Consider the following 17,272-nt stretch of genomic DNA (forward strand, 5'->3'; position numbering starts at 1 on the left):
TGTGTACACGTTAGAGGTTGATGATCTCTTGACTAATAAGGGCGAGTGGTAATTCAGTCTTACTTTTTCAGTAATTATTTTCATGAGATAGGTGACTGGTGCATTTATGATTTTTTCAGTTACTGTTGACACAGATTAAAGCCAGTTCCACATCCAGTATATACTAGACTGGCTCAGCGTTCCCCGTAGTGTTAGACACGCAAGTTTTCCTTAAAAAGGAGTAGACAACAGATTGATGTTTTGCTTTTGGCTGCTTCTCTCGTGGCAGATAAGTTGCATTTATAACCTGTCAACTCTAAAAGGTTTCAGATCACAGAGAACATTTGTTTAATGTTCTCTAAAAATGTTTCTTTCTTTACTGTGTACTATGGGAGATTCTAATCTTTCCAGTTCAGGTATAGACACTTGTTTAATTGTGTATTTCTTTTAATTGTTTCCAATCGCAGTAGATTACCCATTTTAGCTCTTTCTTCTAATGAAAGACTGCAGAATACGGGTATTAACTTTTACAGTAATAACTTTTTTCACTTTCTTAGGGGTAGCATTTTACTAAGGATGTAGAGAGAGAGACTGTGTCACTAGTGATAATCCAATTTTTGTCTTCTGTCTCAGTTTTATTCAGTCGTAACCCTTGTAACTTTCATGATTCATTGTAAATTATTTAGTCTTCCAAATTAAACACTTCAGCAAAGTATGAGACGTCAAAAGGTTGCCCTACGAAGTGCCGGTTGCTCGGAATACTAATGCAACATATCCCAATACAGGGGGAGCTGCTTGTGAAGGGTTGTGGCCCTTAGCAGGGGAAGATCTTACAAAGAAATAGGATTCAGATGTTGTGTGTAAAGCCTGTCTGTTGCAGAGTGTTATAGCATCCTATGGATATTTTAATTACCATAGTTTCTCAAACAGTCATTTTACTTCCTGTTTCATTTGCGTCAGTAACTCACGTGGAGAAAAGTGTCTTGTAAGGGAAATTGGTCAATAGAGGTGTTGCAGTGGAAGGCTGAGAAGCCATCATTGTTGACATTGTTTTGTTTAATGGCCTTTTTGTTTCCTCGTAACTGGCCATTTTTTTCTTGCTGAAGGTTTCAGGCTTTTGAAGCATGGTTGGGTCTCTGTCAATAGATAGAGAAAAATACTATCAGTAGATAGTATTTTTCTAGATTATGTGGAACATGATTGGGTTTATTAATAAACCCAATCATGTTTAACATCTTTTTAAATTAATTTCAGTGGTAATTGATGCTGTTATAATACGAAAAAACAGTAAATCTGAAGTATGAAATTATTCCTTGTTTTTATTTGTAGTACAGTTGTTATCGAACGCTCCTGTTCTCTTGATCCATATTGTTTCTTTCTTTTTTCGCACTCATTAGTATCTGATGTAGGTGAAACTTGATCTTTGGTAAGTCCTGTGCTTACTGTGAGAACCGTGGAGTGTGGTGCATTGAAAGGATAATTGATGGCAGAGATATCGGTCTGGGGCTTGATTTTTCCATTCTTTAAATCTCTTGTCATTATTGAAGCCTGTTGATGTATTATAATTCACTTATGCTGTACTGTGGCATTATTTGCAATTATTTTGTAGTTTTTTCTCGTGTCCGTTGCATTTATAATTTGTTATATTGTAGTTTTGTTTGCATTCTTTAGCTGTGGTTTTATTCAACATTTACGGGGATCGATAAAATGATGTAAATAACGATGGCTGTGCCATGTAGTGCTTGTGCAGCATATTTCCCAGCAAGGAAAACCTTTGACGCCCGACTAAGATCAGTCTCCTTTCTTGTCGCCAGGTTGTGGGTACGACTTCTGGCACCAGTTCTTCAACTACATCGCCGACAGTGTCTTTGCCGAAAGGAACCATCATCGCGGATAGCCATATCATCATCAATGCAGGTGAGTCTCTCTCTCTCTCTCTCTCTCTCTCTCTCTCTCTCTCTCTCTCTCTCTCTCTCTCTCTCTATTTGCTTTTAAATCCTAGTCGTCACATTATTTGGAATATTGGCGGTTTGTTTTTCATGTAATTAACAAAGTTTTATAAAATTACTTGTAGGGGCAGGTAACAAATTAAATTCCTTTTATCATGTTTATTTTGTTAACGCTATCCATGATGTTAGTTCATGAAAGAACTAAATCTGCTAAATCTTTGCTAGCCCCAAGTATAATTCTCTCTCTCTCTCTCTCTCTCTCTCTCTCTCTCTCTCTCTCTCTCTCTCTCTCTCTCTCTTAAAAAGAAGAAATGCTCAATTTTTGGGGGGTTAGTGATTAATGTATTTTAACAGTGTTGTATGTTCAGACGTTAGGCAAAAAAGTAAAATATCATGTATATTTACATAGTGTTTGCAAAAGAGAACAGTTAAAATTTCTTGGTGAATTTCCTGTATCTTGTCAATTTACCGTTTTTTATGTCGGTATGTCACTGAAATCGAATTCTGTATTTCCTACCTATTTCCTTAAAGCTCTCTCTGTTGGTAACCAACCAGGAACAAACAGAAGGACATCAACATTGCTAACTGTCATTTTGCTTTGCTTACCAAAATTCTTGTACCTTGTGGGATTTGAAAGAGAACCTGAGGCAGGTGTTACAGTTAATGGATATGTACTGTATAGGTGTGTTGGTGAGAGATGCCAGTTTATTATTTGATTTCCCTGTCTCTTAGTGTCTAGATTGGTTACCATTGCGTTTGTGAAAGATGTGTTTTGCTGACGGCTTCGTTTTTATTTCATGGTGGTTCAGAGAGCAATGCCTCGCGTTCGTACACCTCACTTACCCCTGTCAACCCTAGCCTAGGTAAGGCAACCTTATTTGACTCTTGAGAGAGGTCTTGGTTGGTGCCATTGCTTTATATATATATCTATATATACAATAATTCTTGTTGTTGTAACTCTGGTTGTAGGTTATGATTGTTGTATGACCCGGTGTTCTGAATGTTGTGGCCGCCGTTAACACACAGTACTGATATGACGTCTTATGAATGAATACTACACTGTTTATGATTTGGTTTTGTCTCCTCTTTGTCTAGAGTATCAGAGCTTTCTCTCCACGTCTTGATTTGAACTTGGGTTTGCTACCTGTACTATTTTATGTTATCTGTTATAGCTTTATGTGTATGTTCTTTTGTTTTAGTTTCCTGTCGCTTCAGAAAGCGGACTCAAATTTTCATTATGACACACAATTGGTTGCATTTTAGCTTTCTTCACGATTGCATTATTTGATTTAACTTCCGGTTTTGCTGTTTACGTTTTTAACTGGCTTGATTTGCTATTCGTTTGAGATTTTTGGATGATTTTCTCTTAGCCACTTTTTCATGACCATGTACAGTGTGCTCGTACTGTTTAGTAAGTGCAAGAATGGCGAATGGTGTAACCGTAATGACCGTTGACTTCTATTGGACGCTATAAATATATACGTATATATATGTCGGTACCATTGCATCCCCACTCCTTTTCATACCTCAACTACTGATAAGGTCACCAGTGTGAAAGCATTCATTGTGAAATTATCTGCTTGGTGAAATCTCTCTCTCTCTCTCTCTCTCTCTCTCTCTCTCTCTCTCTCTCTCTCTCTCTCTCTCTCTCTCTTACATAATTAAAGATTTAAAATGGTGCCCCAGAATTTATTTTTTGTTGTACTCTGAGTCGCACTTTTTTATCTTCACCTTTTACTGTTGTTTCCTCTCTCTCTCTCTCTCTCTCTCTCTCTCTCTCTCTCTCTCTCTCTCTCTCTCTCTCTCTCTCTCAGAATAAAAAAAATCCAAGGCTGAGAAGCAACAGCTTTATAGTTTAAACAAGTGGCGAGTTTGATATTAAAGAGCACCTTAAATTGCAGTGGAAGCACATAGTGAACAGATCCGTATATCTTTAAGTAATAGATGATGTGGGACACTTATGCTTGATATTTACACAGGCCATTGCAACTTTACTCAAAATATATACGACTTCAAACCCCTAAATATAAGCGTACATGTGTACGAAATAGCCTTCATGAAGAAATTTTCTAAAATACATACATACATACATACATATATATATATATATATATATATATATATATATATATATATATATATATATATATATATATATATATATATATATATATATATATATATATATATATCTATCTGCGGACATCAAAATTTCGTTATTTTATTCTTATTTTTTGTGTTAACAAACATATTCAAAAAGTGTGAAGAAACTGAGAAGTTTAGAGGGCATTGTTGATATTAAAGTTACATATGTATCTGGTAAAAATGTAATCATTATATTGTTTATATATATATATCTGTATACATATATATATGTATATATATATGTTTGTATATAATTATAATATATGCATATATATATATGTATATATATAATGTATGTATATGATATATGGATGTGTGTGTATGTGTAATTGTGTAGATATATACATATAGAAGGAGAGAATGGCTGCAACTTGGATTTTTGCTGAAGACACGGTGGTGGAAGTAGCAATTGAGGAGTATATATGTAAGATTCCATGATGAGTCGTAGGGAGTCCAGGGAGATTTGTGGGTATAGGAGGGCAGGAAGGAGGAATAAGAAGGGGAGTTATGGGATGAGGAGGCGATGAGATGTTTAGTGAAGGAAAGTGAGAGATTATTTGAGGTATAGTTGAGTGATAAAGTAGATGATGTACAAGGGTGCAGGAGAATGGATGGGGTAGAGAGAGAAAAAAGAATAAGTGATAGCTGGAAGAAAGGGAGTAAACACCCACAAGAGAATACATACTAAGGATAAGGTCAGTGAGCAAATGGCTCTCGAAATCATGAATACAAATGGAGATACCGTATGAGGTGAATGCAATCTTGGCTGTGTGTATTTAGTGTATTAAAAATTTGGGCTATGTGGAAAATATAAGAGCCAGTGCTCAATGGTACAAGAATGGAAGGTGTCAGTGTAAGTTTTAGAATGTCTGTGTGCATGTTGAGGACATACTGAGGGTAATTAAGAGGTTAAAGAATGGAAGGACACTTAATTGATGGGATGAAAACAGAGATGCTGCAGTAAGGGAAGATTATTTTGTGATTGGATGGCTGCCTATGGTTGTAAGGTAGGCCGGGTTGAGTTGAGGGAAAGGTTTGAAAGGATTGAGCGGATAATTATTCCAGTATCACTAAAAGTGAGACAGGTGACTTTTGAGACATAATGCAGCATATATTTTTGTTTTATGCCTTGGAAGGTGTATAGTAAGACTTGCTGAATTAAATTTATCCTTCTTAGACATGGGAAACCTTACATACAGGATGAAAGTTTCTTTCAGCATGTGATATATGCCAGTAATTGACTTGTATTCAGAATCATTCAATACTTGTTTTAGTACATTGTGAATGATAGCTTGGGAGAATAGTGCTAGATGGGAGAAATCTAGCTTCACTTTTGGGTAAAGGTAACAAAGCCCCAGAGCACTGTCTCGAGGCTCACTCAAATCACCACTGAGAAAGTAGGCTCTACTCTAAAGCCTAAGTCTTGAACTTATGTAAAAGAACCTTACAGTTAACCACGTCAGAGGAAGCTCTAAGTCGGTTTGAAAAACACTTCTCCTGAACTTGAATACACTAGATGTAAAAGCGTATCGAATAATTGTTTCCTATATGTATTTACAGTACAGTAGGTGTCAGGGAACAAGCGTATAGATTTCAGGCAGCACCTCATTCACCATGTCCACTCATACAGATAAATAAAAACTGCTTGAAAGGCAAAAACTCGGAACTCGGAATAAGTTAGGTAGAAATGGTTAATTAGGACGAATAGAGTTTGTTGTCGTGAAAGTTGAAAGTGGATAAAAACCATGATAGGTTGCAAAGAGGGTTGCTGTACTTCTGAGACTGCTTCTATAATGTATATTTTAAACGGCGTATGGTCTTTTTATTTTTTCGTCACACCAGACATGTAGAAGAAACCAGCACTTTTCGACAGTTGTGAAACCCCATACTATTACCATAGTGTAGATTTACTAAAGCTTACAATTTCCAGTTGGGGCAAATCTGGATGCAGGGGTTTTGATGCATAATTAAATGATAAGGACAGTATAAGGATTGTTCATGATTTAGTTTTAATAATTTTACCTTCATCAAAGTTTATCCCAGGGGTGCAAATCCAGTGGCACGGTTTTAGTGCACAACAAATGGCTAAGGTCAGCGTTAAAGTGATACTTCATTATGGTACCGCTTTCTTCCTAAAAAAAAAAAAAGTTGCTTAAATAGGTAATTATGTTTTGTATATGGATTGTTTCATTGTAAATTGCGAAAATTTTCACTTCATCCCTTCCCATACGGGTGGCTTGGGGCCGTTGGGACAAAAAATTGTACGTGTTGAGGAAGTTGTTTCCTGTGAAAGGGGGGAAGGGAGTCAGTGATTTCAAAATAGAAATGTTTAAATTCCTGTTGATAAGTTGAGTATGAAAAGGGCACCTTTCGACACTTCGGCCTCTGTTGTCAAAACTGAGAGCGTCTTGGATCATAGTGAACATTATTTTCAATGTTGTCATTCAAGATTGGGTTGTACGTATGTGAAAATCATAAGTGTTAAGTTGTAGCCTTCCTTTGTAAATGCTCAACTATCCTGTACGATTATGCAGTAAATTGGTTGGCATTGCTTATTTTTTCCCGATTGTGCTGGTACGGGAAGATGGAGAGTTTAGGTATTCACAAACTTCGTTATTCAGTCTTTGGAAATGAGGGAAAAATTTTGGTATATTGGAAACAACGCAAATCTACATTGCGACAATGTTTCAGGGTGGCATAAGCTTCAGTAACTGTTGCCTTTGCATGGCTGCAGACTGTATATTCATGTGGTAAGAAACAAATAAGTTGAAGGCGTTAATAGTTTATCGTAGTTTCATAAGGTGGTGTAATGTTGAAGTACATGGCTTTGTGAGAAAGGCTTTTGAACTCAAAGCGATTATAGCAACTCGTGCTGTGTTTGTCAGCAAATGGTGCTCCAAGTCCCAAAGATACACATACTATTTCATTTCGGTTTGGCGTTGTAAGGAATACTTGTGGAAGGCAATCAGTTTTAAATTATTCGATTGAAGTGTATCGTTTGCCAGAGTTGTAATTGTTGCTTGAAACGAAGATTAGGTAACGGCATGGAAGACAGCTAACGTGTCCGTGAGTAGCGTTTGGATGAAACCAGTATTTCAGAAGGTATGAGCATGAGCAGAGTAATGTTTATGAATTGAGGCTCATTTTTAGGTTTTACAGAGTCGCTTTCGGTTAGGGGCCACCTCACTCCTGTCAAACACGTTTTCAGTGGCCGTTGAATACTGACAATCACATAATTATGTGCGCCATACTACATGCCATTCTTTAATTTGTCATTGTCATTTGTTATATTTTCATAAATATTAGTTAGTTAATGGTATTTGTATTTGTTTTACAAATGCCTTTGTGTATATGGAGTTATTGATTAAATATCTTTGTGTTGGTGTGTATTATTTTGTCTCACCAAATTAATATAAGTTTGAAAGCACAATTTATCTTTTTTTATGTCCGTTTATGTGAAGGTTATATCAGTCACCTTCACTGATGAAGGTTTGTTTTTATCAGTGTATTTCAGTTTCCTTTACCCTGCTGTTTCAAAGCATGGTTTTGTTTTTTGCACATTAGTCATTTTTGGTTGATATTTATATTCCTCGCGCATATGAAATATATTGTAATGCAAAAAATTTATCATCTTTTTTTTTTGTGAGATGGCGGTAAACATCCGCAGCCGAGATTATTCCAGGTTCTAATATCAGTCTGAATGGGAATCTGATTATATTATTTTTAACTTTTTCCAGTAATTGAGTATCGAGTGTACATGATGTAATATTGAATTACTCACAGTGCCTTTCGGGTATTCGTGTCATTGTTGAATAGAGCTCAACGCTTTGAAGCAATTGCAAAATAATTTTTGGTTAGCTTTCTTACCACAAACGAAGTCCTTTCATTTGGTTTGGCTTTGTCTGCCTGCCTGCCTGCCTGCCTGCCTGCTTGCCTGCCTACCTGTCTGCCTGTCTGTCTGTCTGTCAGAAGTGGGCGAAAACTGATGAACGTATTTTTTTCTACAATTTGTTGGAAAATTCAGTACAGTATGCTTTTGGTGTAAATTATACTCTAGATCTGGATACTGGATTTTTTTTTTGTCGCTTCATTTTTTTTGTGTTTTGTTTTTTGTGACAGATGTGCATTGAAACAAAAGTTCCTGCTCTTTCTGAAAGGAGTACATTGCAAAGAGTATTTGGGTAACTGTGTTAATCACGTCCTGGTGTTCTTGAAAAGGAAAACGTAAATGGCAGATACTTTGATGATGCACAGTGAAGGCTTCTAACTGAGGTTGCCCTTTCTGAATTCAATAGCTATTATTTGTCAGAAACAAAATGTTTCGATATGCAACGTTAGGGATTTCACTGATTTCACCTTATCTTGCCATTCTGCAATGATTTTATCTCAAAAATCTGGAGTTGCTCTACTCTGTCAATGTTTATGGTATGTCATTGCTTGAAATACAGTATATGAAATTCTGTCAGAAAGATCGTGTTGAAGAAAGATGGCTCACATACAGGTCCCCTTAGGATCTAAGCAAGCTTAAGAATTGAGTGCTGTGAATATCTTTTTGAGAGATGTAAAAGCTGATTGATGTGACGTTATTGTAGTCCACCTCAAAAGCAGGAGCAGTGTCAGGCATGTTTTTGTTCAGTCATTGAACTTCACTTAGCATGTAAGTTTTATTTATACAGAATGGGAACTATTTTTTTTCTTGGCAAATTTCGTGTTTATAGTTGGGTAGGATCTATTTGGTATGTTTTGTGCTTCATACTCAATATGATGCAGAGGAATAATCTTCAGTTAACGTTAATACTGAAAGATTGTCAAGTCTTTGGCAAAACAGTAGTTTTTTCCGTAATATCAGGAAGTAATAATTACAAAACTCTATTTTCCGCCTACGCTAATTTCCTTCAGCTGTTTCCTCTCAAACAAACTGTGTAACGATTGAGCGACCTTTGCCTGTCTTCACACCCTCAATTAATGATACTGAGCCACTGGCGGTATTTCACTCGTAAAATAAACTGGAGAGGTTTCAGAAAGTAACTTTAACTGTCAGTTGCCGTTCGTCTTCACTAGTAAATTGTAAGAAAATCATTTCTGTGTTATTAACAGTGTTTGATCTAGTAAGCAGTTGTGTTGTAATAATGCTGTTATCATTGTTATTGACGTCATTATTACACCAAATAAGCCATTCTCCCGCAGAAGGAGAGGTTTGAGAGATAAGAGAAGAAATCCATCACTCACATTCATGTTCTAACTCCCAAATGAAAGGTGAACCCACTGTAAAACTCTCATAGCCTTGACACTTGAATAGAACTCATTTATTGCTCATTAACCGAGGCGCCTCCATTTTATACAACGCATCTTTTACCTTTTATCTCTCAGACTATACTGTAGGCTAAAGGGACGCCACACATCGTAACAAGGTGATTTCCAACCTTCCTCCACTCAAAAAGAAAACGAAAGACTTTTCTTTCCGTCTATTATGTTTTCTTTGGCATAAAATGAAAAGTCGGTGGTTAGGTCCGAGAATCCGCTTTTCAAAATCTTAGGAATTGAATGAGTGCCTGTTTTTGTTAGCAAAAACTTCTTGGGATTTTTTTTTTTTTTTTTTGTATCTACGCTGTGAATTGAATGCAGTCCATAAATTCTTCATATAAAACAAAAATTGGTTCTGTTCTTTTCACAACTGAATGTTATTGCTCGAACTCTTAAATACTAATACGGAATATTTGAACAAAAGATGTGGTCCACCCTCATGCCATGCACAGCCTCATATGCTCCGATCGAAGACTTTCAGATCTTAATACAGACAGCCGCTGCTTGACGCCATCCGTACTCCTGTGTTTCCACTCCCGCCTACGCACCCTCGTGCACACGCATCCTTCTACTTATTGTTGCATCTTGGTCTCCGCTCACACATAATCCAACATGGTTTTCCTTGATATACCTCTCTCCTGTATTTTATTTTATTATTATTATTATTATTATTATTATTATTATTATTATTATTATTATTATTATTTCGTTGAAAAGGATGGCACTGTATGTCGTTGAGCTTATATTTCGCCTTCTCAGCTTGGCGTATAAGTTGCTCCGTTTCAGCAGGTAAATTATAAAGCAGCTGTTCGAAGTTCATTGATTATTCCGGCGCTTGTGTAGGCCTTGCCATCATTGAGGAGGTGAATGACACCAGGTGTACATGCAGGGATGGCTCCCCTTCTGTTGTAAACCCGTTATTGGGTATAAATATTCCCTGCATGTAACCCTAGTACCATTCACCTCCTTCAGTGATAGCAAGGACTACGATATTGTAAACAATAAAAAACTTATATGACAAATTGAAGCGCTAGAATAATTGCTGAACTTCCAAGATGTTTTTATTATTACAGGCGCTGTTGATAATTTACCTGCATTTGATTTGAAACAAGAAATTGTTGATTTATATGACAAATTGAGATGGCGAAATACAGAGTGCCATTCTTTTAAACGAAGTATGCCTCAAAGAGGGACTTCTTCCAAGATGTTGTTATTATTATTCCCAGTTGTTTTCGTGTGTAGATGTTCTGTTGATATTGTTACAGCTGTCATCATTTGATTTGAGAACACTGGTATTACTATTGTTGATTTAGACACAAGAGTGCGCGATATTGTAGAATTATAAAAAACTTGTGTGACTGGAGAACTGTTGTAGTGGATTGCGCATACATACGTGTGTTGAAAAAATGCAGGTGTATTCTAATCTCCATCGAACTATTTTATGTAGTTGAACTAACACCCAAGTTGAAGTTAGAATTTGATGGAGATTTTGATTCAGATTGACCGTATTTTTTTAATTTAATTTTTACATGGTTTCAGAATCCCATAGATAAGTTTTCTCTGTTGTAGTTTTCTTGACTATTTTATGTAGTTGAACTAACACCCAAGTTGAAGTTAGAATTTGATGGAGATTTTGTGTCTTCTGTATTGTTTGATATTGTTACAGCTGTCATCATTTGTTTGAATGAATTTTGACTCTGTTCTCTCTCTCTCTCTCTCTCTCTCTCTCTCTCTCTCTCTCTCTCTCTCTCTCTCTCTCTCTCTCGTCCAATTAGTTGCTATCAGACTCAAAAATGGAAGATTTTCCTTGCGCATCAATTATCACAACTTTTACAATGTGTTGGTGTTTTATTATACTTCTCGGCAGAATTTCACTTTAGCCAAGCTCATTACTGAGTCCCCTTTGCCTTACAGATTCCTTTGATACTGAATTTCACATTAATCTCTCTTTCTCTTTATTTTCTCCGTTTTTGTAGTTGAGCAGAATTAGATACTTGACACAGACTTTTCAGGTATGGCGTACGACTTCGTTAAAGCAGGCTGACACTATTGCCTTTGTCAAAGGGGAAAAATCAGGGCTTTCTGACTTTTGGAGGGAACCTCTTAAAGCATTTTCTGCAACCCCTGTTAACAACGTGCAATTAACCAGTTGATCACCGCCAGCTTATTGAAATCGTCTTTATGGTATGTTCAAAGATTCACGCGGAAACCTTAGGTGATATAAGGCTGCGGACCTTTGGGGAAGAAATGCTCCGTAGGTTAACAGCAATCACTTCATTGCTCCTGTTGGATGCTGGAGGCTGCATCATTCTGTCCGATGTATCGTGACTCTCCTGGTAGTATGAGAGAGCCACATGTTCTGGGTTGTTGCAAATTAATTGGGAAATATTCAAGTATATGATTTAGTCTTTGTGTCTTATATGTGTATGAATTAGTATACGATATTTGATCTGGGAGTTTCCTGTTCATAACAGTGTCGTAGAGAGAAGACGATATGCATGTTGTAGTTAAAAAGAAAAAAGTGTCGGGGCAGTGTTCCTGAAATCAAACACGAGTGCATGTAAGTTGAAGGTCACTGAGACGGATGCTAGTTTGAGGTGCCTTAACTATCTGAGGGCTAAGAAGGTTGTAGAGGCAGGAAAATGCGATCATTTTTTGGCTTAAAGTTTCAGGCTAAAACTGAGAGAAAGATTGAAATTAATTGCATTTGAATATCGGAAGTTTGAGAAGAAAGGTCTCTGGGGAATGAATCTTTTCATTGGGAAATTTTTAGAGTGAAGAAGAGAGATGCGAGTTGGGTGACCTGATCCAAATTTTGATGGAAAGGAAAGAGGTGGCTTGGGTGATATGTTCAGAGCGAGTAATAGTGCAGAGAATTTTATAATGCTCTGATTTGGAAAGGCTTTGATGCTTTTAATGCAAAGGTTACAAGAAAAAGAACCAAGGCATCCTCTTTTAAACGCAGCGGTTAACCTTATGTATGGCAACATTGACGGTGTGATAATTCTTCTAATCAGTTTGATGCAGTATTTTAAGTTAGTGTTATAGTGGACTAAAAGAGCGGGGCCCTGACCTTGGAGGGAAACTGTCTGTGTGTTAATATTTTAAGAATGAGGGAAGCAAGGGGAACATTTGTGAGTTGATTTCCTTCAGATTGTTGGAAATGTCGTGATTGCTCAAGAAACTTTTTCGAGATCCAAATGCGAGGGATTGCTTTGTTACATTGAGCGTTACTACAAAGTCAGAGAAAGACTAAGTGAGTGACAGCTGTAGTAAGAATAATGATTGGTGTCATGTCTAATGATTGCTTCTTTGAAACACAAAATTAAAAGAGAGCGTTAAAATGAGACCATGAATGCTGTTAAGGTAAATGAGTTTTGTTAAGGAACGCGGATGAAGAATGGTCTTGCATTGAAAGATCAGGAATATAATATTGAAAGGCTTGACAGTTTTGTCCTTAGAGTGACAGTAATTATGTTTACGGGGCTACAGACACGTTCGTGGACGTTTTAAGTTAGTTCCTGAACAGTGTTTGCCTGAAGGAAGAAAGGCGGTGATGTGAATTCAGTAGAGTTGTCAAGTAGAAGAGGGAATGCTGTAGTGCAAGGGTTCCCAAACTCTTAATCTGTAGTGCAAGGGTTCCCAAACTCTTGATCTGTAGCGCAAGGGTTCCCAAACTCTTAATCTGTAGTGCAAGGGTTCCCAAACTCTTGATCTGTAGCGCAAGGGTTCCCAAACTCTTAATCTGTAGTGCAAGGGTTCCCAAACTCTTGATCTGTAGCGCAAGGGTTCCCAAACTCTTAATCTGTAGTGCAAGGGTTCCCAAACTCTTGATCTGTAGCGCAAGGGTTCCCAAACTCTTAATCTGTAGTGCAAGGGTTCCCAAACTCTTGATCTGTAGCGCAAGGGTTCCCAAACTCTTAATCTGTAGTGCAAGGGTTCCCAAACTCTTGATCTGTAGCGCAAGGGTTCCCAAACTCTTAATCTGTAGTGCAAGGGTTCCCAAACTCTTGATCTGTAGCGCAAGGGTTCCCAAACTCTTAATCTGTAGTGCAAGGGTTCCCAAACTCTTGATCTGTAGCGCAAGGGTTCCCAAACTCTTAATTTGTAGTGCAAGGGTTCCCAAACTCTTGATCTGTAGCGCAAGGGTTCCCAAACTCTTAATCTGTAGTGCAAGGGTTCCCAAACTCTGAAGCTCATCCACCCCCTAACGAATGGAAAATGTTCACTGAAAATAGTATTCCCAAACTGACCTCAATAATTACTATTATTGCTAAGGCGTAGATTCATATTAAAATATTCATCTACACCAGAAACGTAAGGTAGACATGCTTCGTCGAATAGTACTCCTGAGAGGTTAGTAGAGACATGATTTCAGACGTAAAGATGTCTGGAAAAAAAGTCATGAGATTAGAAAGACAGGAAGGAGTTAATGAAAGTTAGTCGTAAAAAAGTGAAAGAAATCCATATACGATAACTACATTACACAGAATGAGCATAACATAAAATAAATGTATTTGTTTTGTATTGCGAAAGAAGCCAAATGTAAGGGCATACTGTATGTCTACGCGTTTGGATGGCCGTTAATTCTGCTACAAGAGTGGAACCAAAACCAGTTTTTCTGGAACAAACAAGTTAGGGACCATTAGAGCAAGTACTGAACTGATCGTGCACGAAGATTTGGCGTCGTTCTAAAAAAAACTTACACACATTTACGGAAAGTGGTGAATCGGATAATCGGAATTTACAAAATGTGATAGTTCTAAAAATATAACATTGTTGAATAGAAAATATTGTTTTTCATTATTACCAAGAAAATGAACTTGAATTGTGCATTCCAATGAATGTACCATATTTTCTAATTGGCAAGAAAACTGTGAAAAATACAGCCCAAATCATGAAATTCTTTTGCATGATTCTTGCAGGACCATTCCCACTCTGTGCTGGAGTAAGTTTGATGTGCTTGAATCACGAGAAAGCATCATTCGCTGAATGTGTCCTAGTTAGACATCCATCTTTATCCATGTGGCCAAAAGTTATCCTGATTTGTTTCTTTCAAAATATTGTTAACCCGACCTTTTTTTTTTTTTTACTTGCATTCGATGACCTACATTTTGTGTATTTTCGTATGGTTCTGTTTAGTAGAATCGTCTTTTTCTGTAAGAATCTAGTGAGAATATTCTTTTATATTTTATTTTCCTTTTATAGTTTAATGCTGGGAGTAAGTTCGGGAGACTACAGGATTAGAAATTTCTTGAATTGAAAGGTTTGTGGAAGCATGAGAAATGGAAAGTTGGAAGGGTTAACGTACATATCATTATAATTTGCCAAGAACAGCATTCGCAAGAAATGTTTCACATTTCAGGAAATCTCAGATATTTAAGTTTTTCGTAGATTGAATTTGTTCTGGTGCATCTGCTTGTTTTGTTTAACAGTGGCAGGAGCTTCGATGCTTTTAACTTTGATTGCATGTTAAAAAACAGAACTCTGCTTTCTTGCGGCTTGTCACTTGTGTGTGGGTGTGTTGTGTTCTCCGCTGTTGTTCTATAGGTAATACATGTCATTGAATGTGCCCTTAACGATCACTTTATCGTATGCATATGCATGTGTGTTGCGCTCATTTCGTTTGCTTATTGATGTATTTTTCGTACACTGAATGGTGTGCTTACTCGTGGAAACTCATCCGCATTTATGCGAGGATGCCGACTCTTGAATAGTTATGGTAACAGTATGTTGTCGCTGTGACTGGCAGGTGCGGCCTTTGTATGTAGCTTTCCGTGAATATTGGCATTTTTCGCATGGTTTGCCATATATGCACGTGTTTCTGTTCTGAAGACCCAGAATTTGATTCACAGAATGACCGTATTGAGAGGTAGAGGTCAATAGTCATTTCACCAATTTAAGAAAGCATTGCATTGGTTGTTCATAACAAATCGGGCCTTTCTAGCAGTAGTAGAAAAGCAAATGATTTTCTTCGTGATGTCGACTTGCATTTAACTTTAGATGAGAAGATGGTGATATTAGTAAATTTTATAGTGTGAAGAAGCACGGGAATAATTTTTTTCTTTTGTCAGTCAGCCACGAAAATTAGAAGGTCTTTAAAAGTTGAGGTGGTTTTATCAATTAAGCTAAAAGGGACAAAGTTCTGATATTAGAATTTTTTCTAGTGAAGCGTATTGGATAAATAACGTATTACCCAGCCAAGTACAGGCCATAGGTAAAACTCGAATGACGACCATGGAAACAAGGCTCTTCTCTATTAATCAACTTTGGTGCCCTGAAATGACAGATTATATTGGTAAGGCCTGAGTGGAGCCTGATTTCCTTATTGCAGTAGATGGTTTCCGAAATCAAGACGATGCAATTAAAAAAAAGTTTGCATGCTTCATTTGCTGTAAACTAAAAAGTGAAGGATAGTGAATGATTTTAATCCGCTCCTGTCCCTTCGTGATGGTATTCATTAAAGGTCTTGCCTCTCCACGATATTCATAAAGGTCATCCTTCTCCACATTGACGGAGAATGAAGATTCTTAAAGAGAAATGGAATCTGCAGAATTTCTGACTTGTAGCTACCCACAAAAATAGTTTAGATTATAGAAGAAAAGCTTTCATTCATTCAAGTTGTCATATTTTACCGCGAGAACTAGGCCTTTCAGTAACTAGAGTTTTTATTTAAACCGTAGAATAGTTAATTTTTGTGGTTTTATTCACGTGAGTAACAAAAAGAAGATTAACTTGATCATTCTGTAGTTTTAGATCTTAGGCGTCAGGGGAAGTACTATGAATTTACTTTTTATATACAGACAATGAAAGTCAAAAAGACATCAGTGGATGACAGAACAAAGGGTTATAGTTAAATGGGCGTAACAATACACAAATATTTTGTCTGTTCTTTTGGCATTCTTAATGACTATAACTTTAAGGCTTGCTACCACAGAAGACGAATTATTGTATTTAATGTTGTTTTACTCTGCTGTATGAAATATTTGTATTAACATTGTATCATTGCAGTTCAAATAGTAGACTGAAGTCTATTTTATACCGTAGTGTTCTTTTGATGCAATATAGAAACTTCATAAGGTGAAAAATCAAACTGTAACTGAAAACCATCGATTGAACTGTCTGTCTATCTGTCAGTGATTTTTCTTTTGGTATTAATGTTTCCATACTAGGTCGTCACTCTCATACCATACTTCCTTTGACAATACATTTGCTGTAAGAATGTAATTGCGTTTATTTACAACGTTAAAGGGAAGAGTGGTGATGTTAAAACTTCATTAGACCACGTTAATCATGTTTCCTTTTCAAACTCGGTGGAGAAATGTTTTACTTTTACTTTACCGGTACAACAAAGAGATCACCCATTTTCGGAAACTACTGCATAAAACTTGCACTGCGATCCCACTCGTTCTTGAAATCTTGTTATAAACAAAGTAACGGCGGCTGCACATTTTATTTCGCGAATAAAGCTTTGGCTGCAACGTTTATCCTTCTAACTGTGTGTGGGTGTCAGTGCGAACCTCCCGTTTAGCAACGTTCGCAGCGTTATAACTGCTGTTTATTACCTACTCAAATCCCTCGCTGATAGTGCGTCCGGCGCTGCTTCTAGATACTGTCAGGTCACCTGTTTGTCTCGCGAGTCTTGTTGCAACTCGTGATTTTGAAGGCCCTTTTTTGTTGTGGCGCTTAAGGAATCTTTCAAGAAGCACCTTGTAGGATTTCCTTGTATCTCTCTTCCCAAGACATGGGAGTTATGGTTATAGTTACTGTTAAGTGAGCCACGTGCTTTGTTTATTTTTTCTTATGCCAGAAACGCACCTCAGCAGTTTTCAGGCACAGCCATTCTACTGTACTTCTCCCCGAGTAATTTATTCCAACCATCTTGTGTAACATAT

The 17,272-nt window shown here is 37.1% G+C and overlaps 1 protein-coding gene across 19 annotated transcripts in view; it reads left to right on the forward strand.

The window, feature by feature from the left end:
* The window catches only part of LOC136850589 (DNA-binding protein RFX2-like), a 447,592-nt gene that overhangs the window by 173,646 nt on the left and 256,674 nt on the right, over positions 1 to 17,272 (forward strand). For 10 of the 19 annotated variants that reach the window (XM_067124244.1, XM_067124245.1, XM_067124247.1 and 7 more), the window contains one exon: positions 1,794 to 1,896. In XM_067124244.1, coding sequence (XP_066980345.1) covers positions 1,794 to 1,896 — 103 coding nt within the window. Of the gene's footprint in view, positions 1 to 1,793; positions 1,897 to 2,737; positions 2,792 to 17,272 lie in introns of all 19 variants that reach the window. The other 9 variants (XM_067124238.1, XM_067124246.1, XM_067124239.1 and 6 more) reach the window with 1 other exon arrangement.

Source organism: Macrobrachium rosenbergii, chromosome 22, assembly GCF_040412425.1.
Source record: "Macrobrachium rosenbergii isolate ZJJX-2024 chromosome 22, ASM4041242v1, whole genome shotgun sequence".
NCBI classification, from domain to species: domain Eukaryota; kingdom Metazoa; phylum Arthropoda; class Malacostraca; order Decapoda; family Palaemonidae; genus Macrobrachium; species Macrobrachium rosenbergii.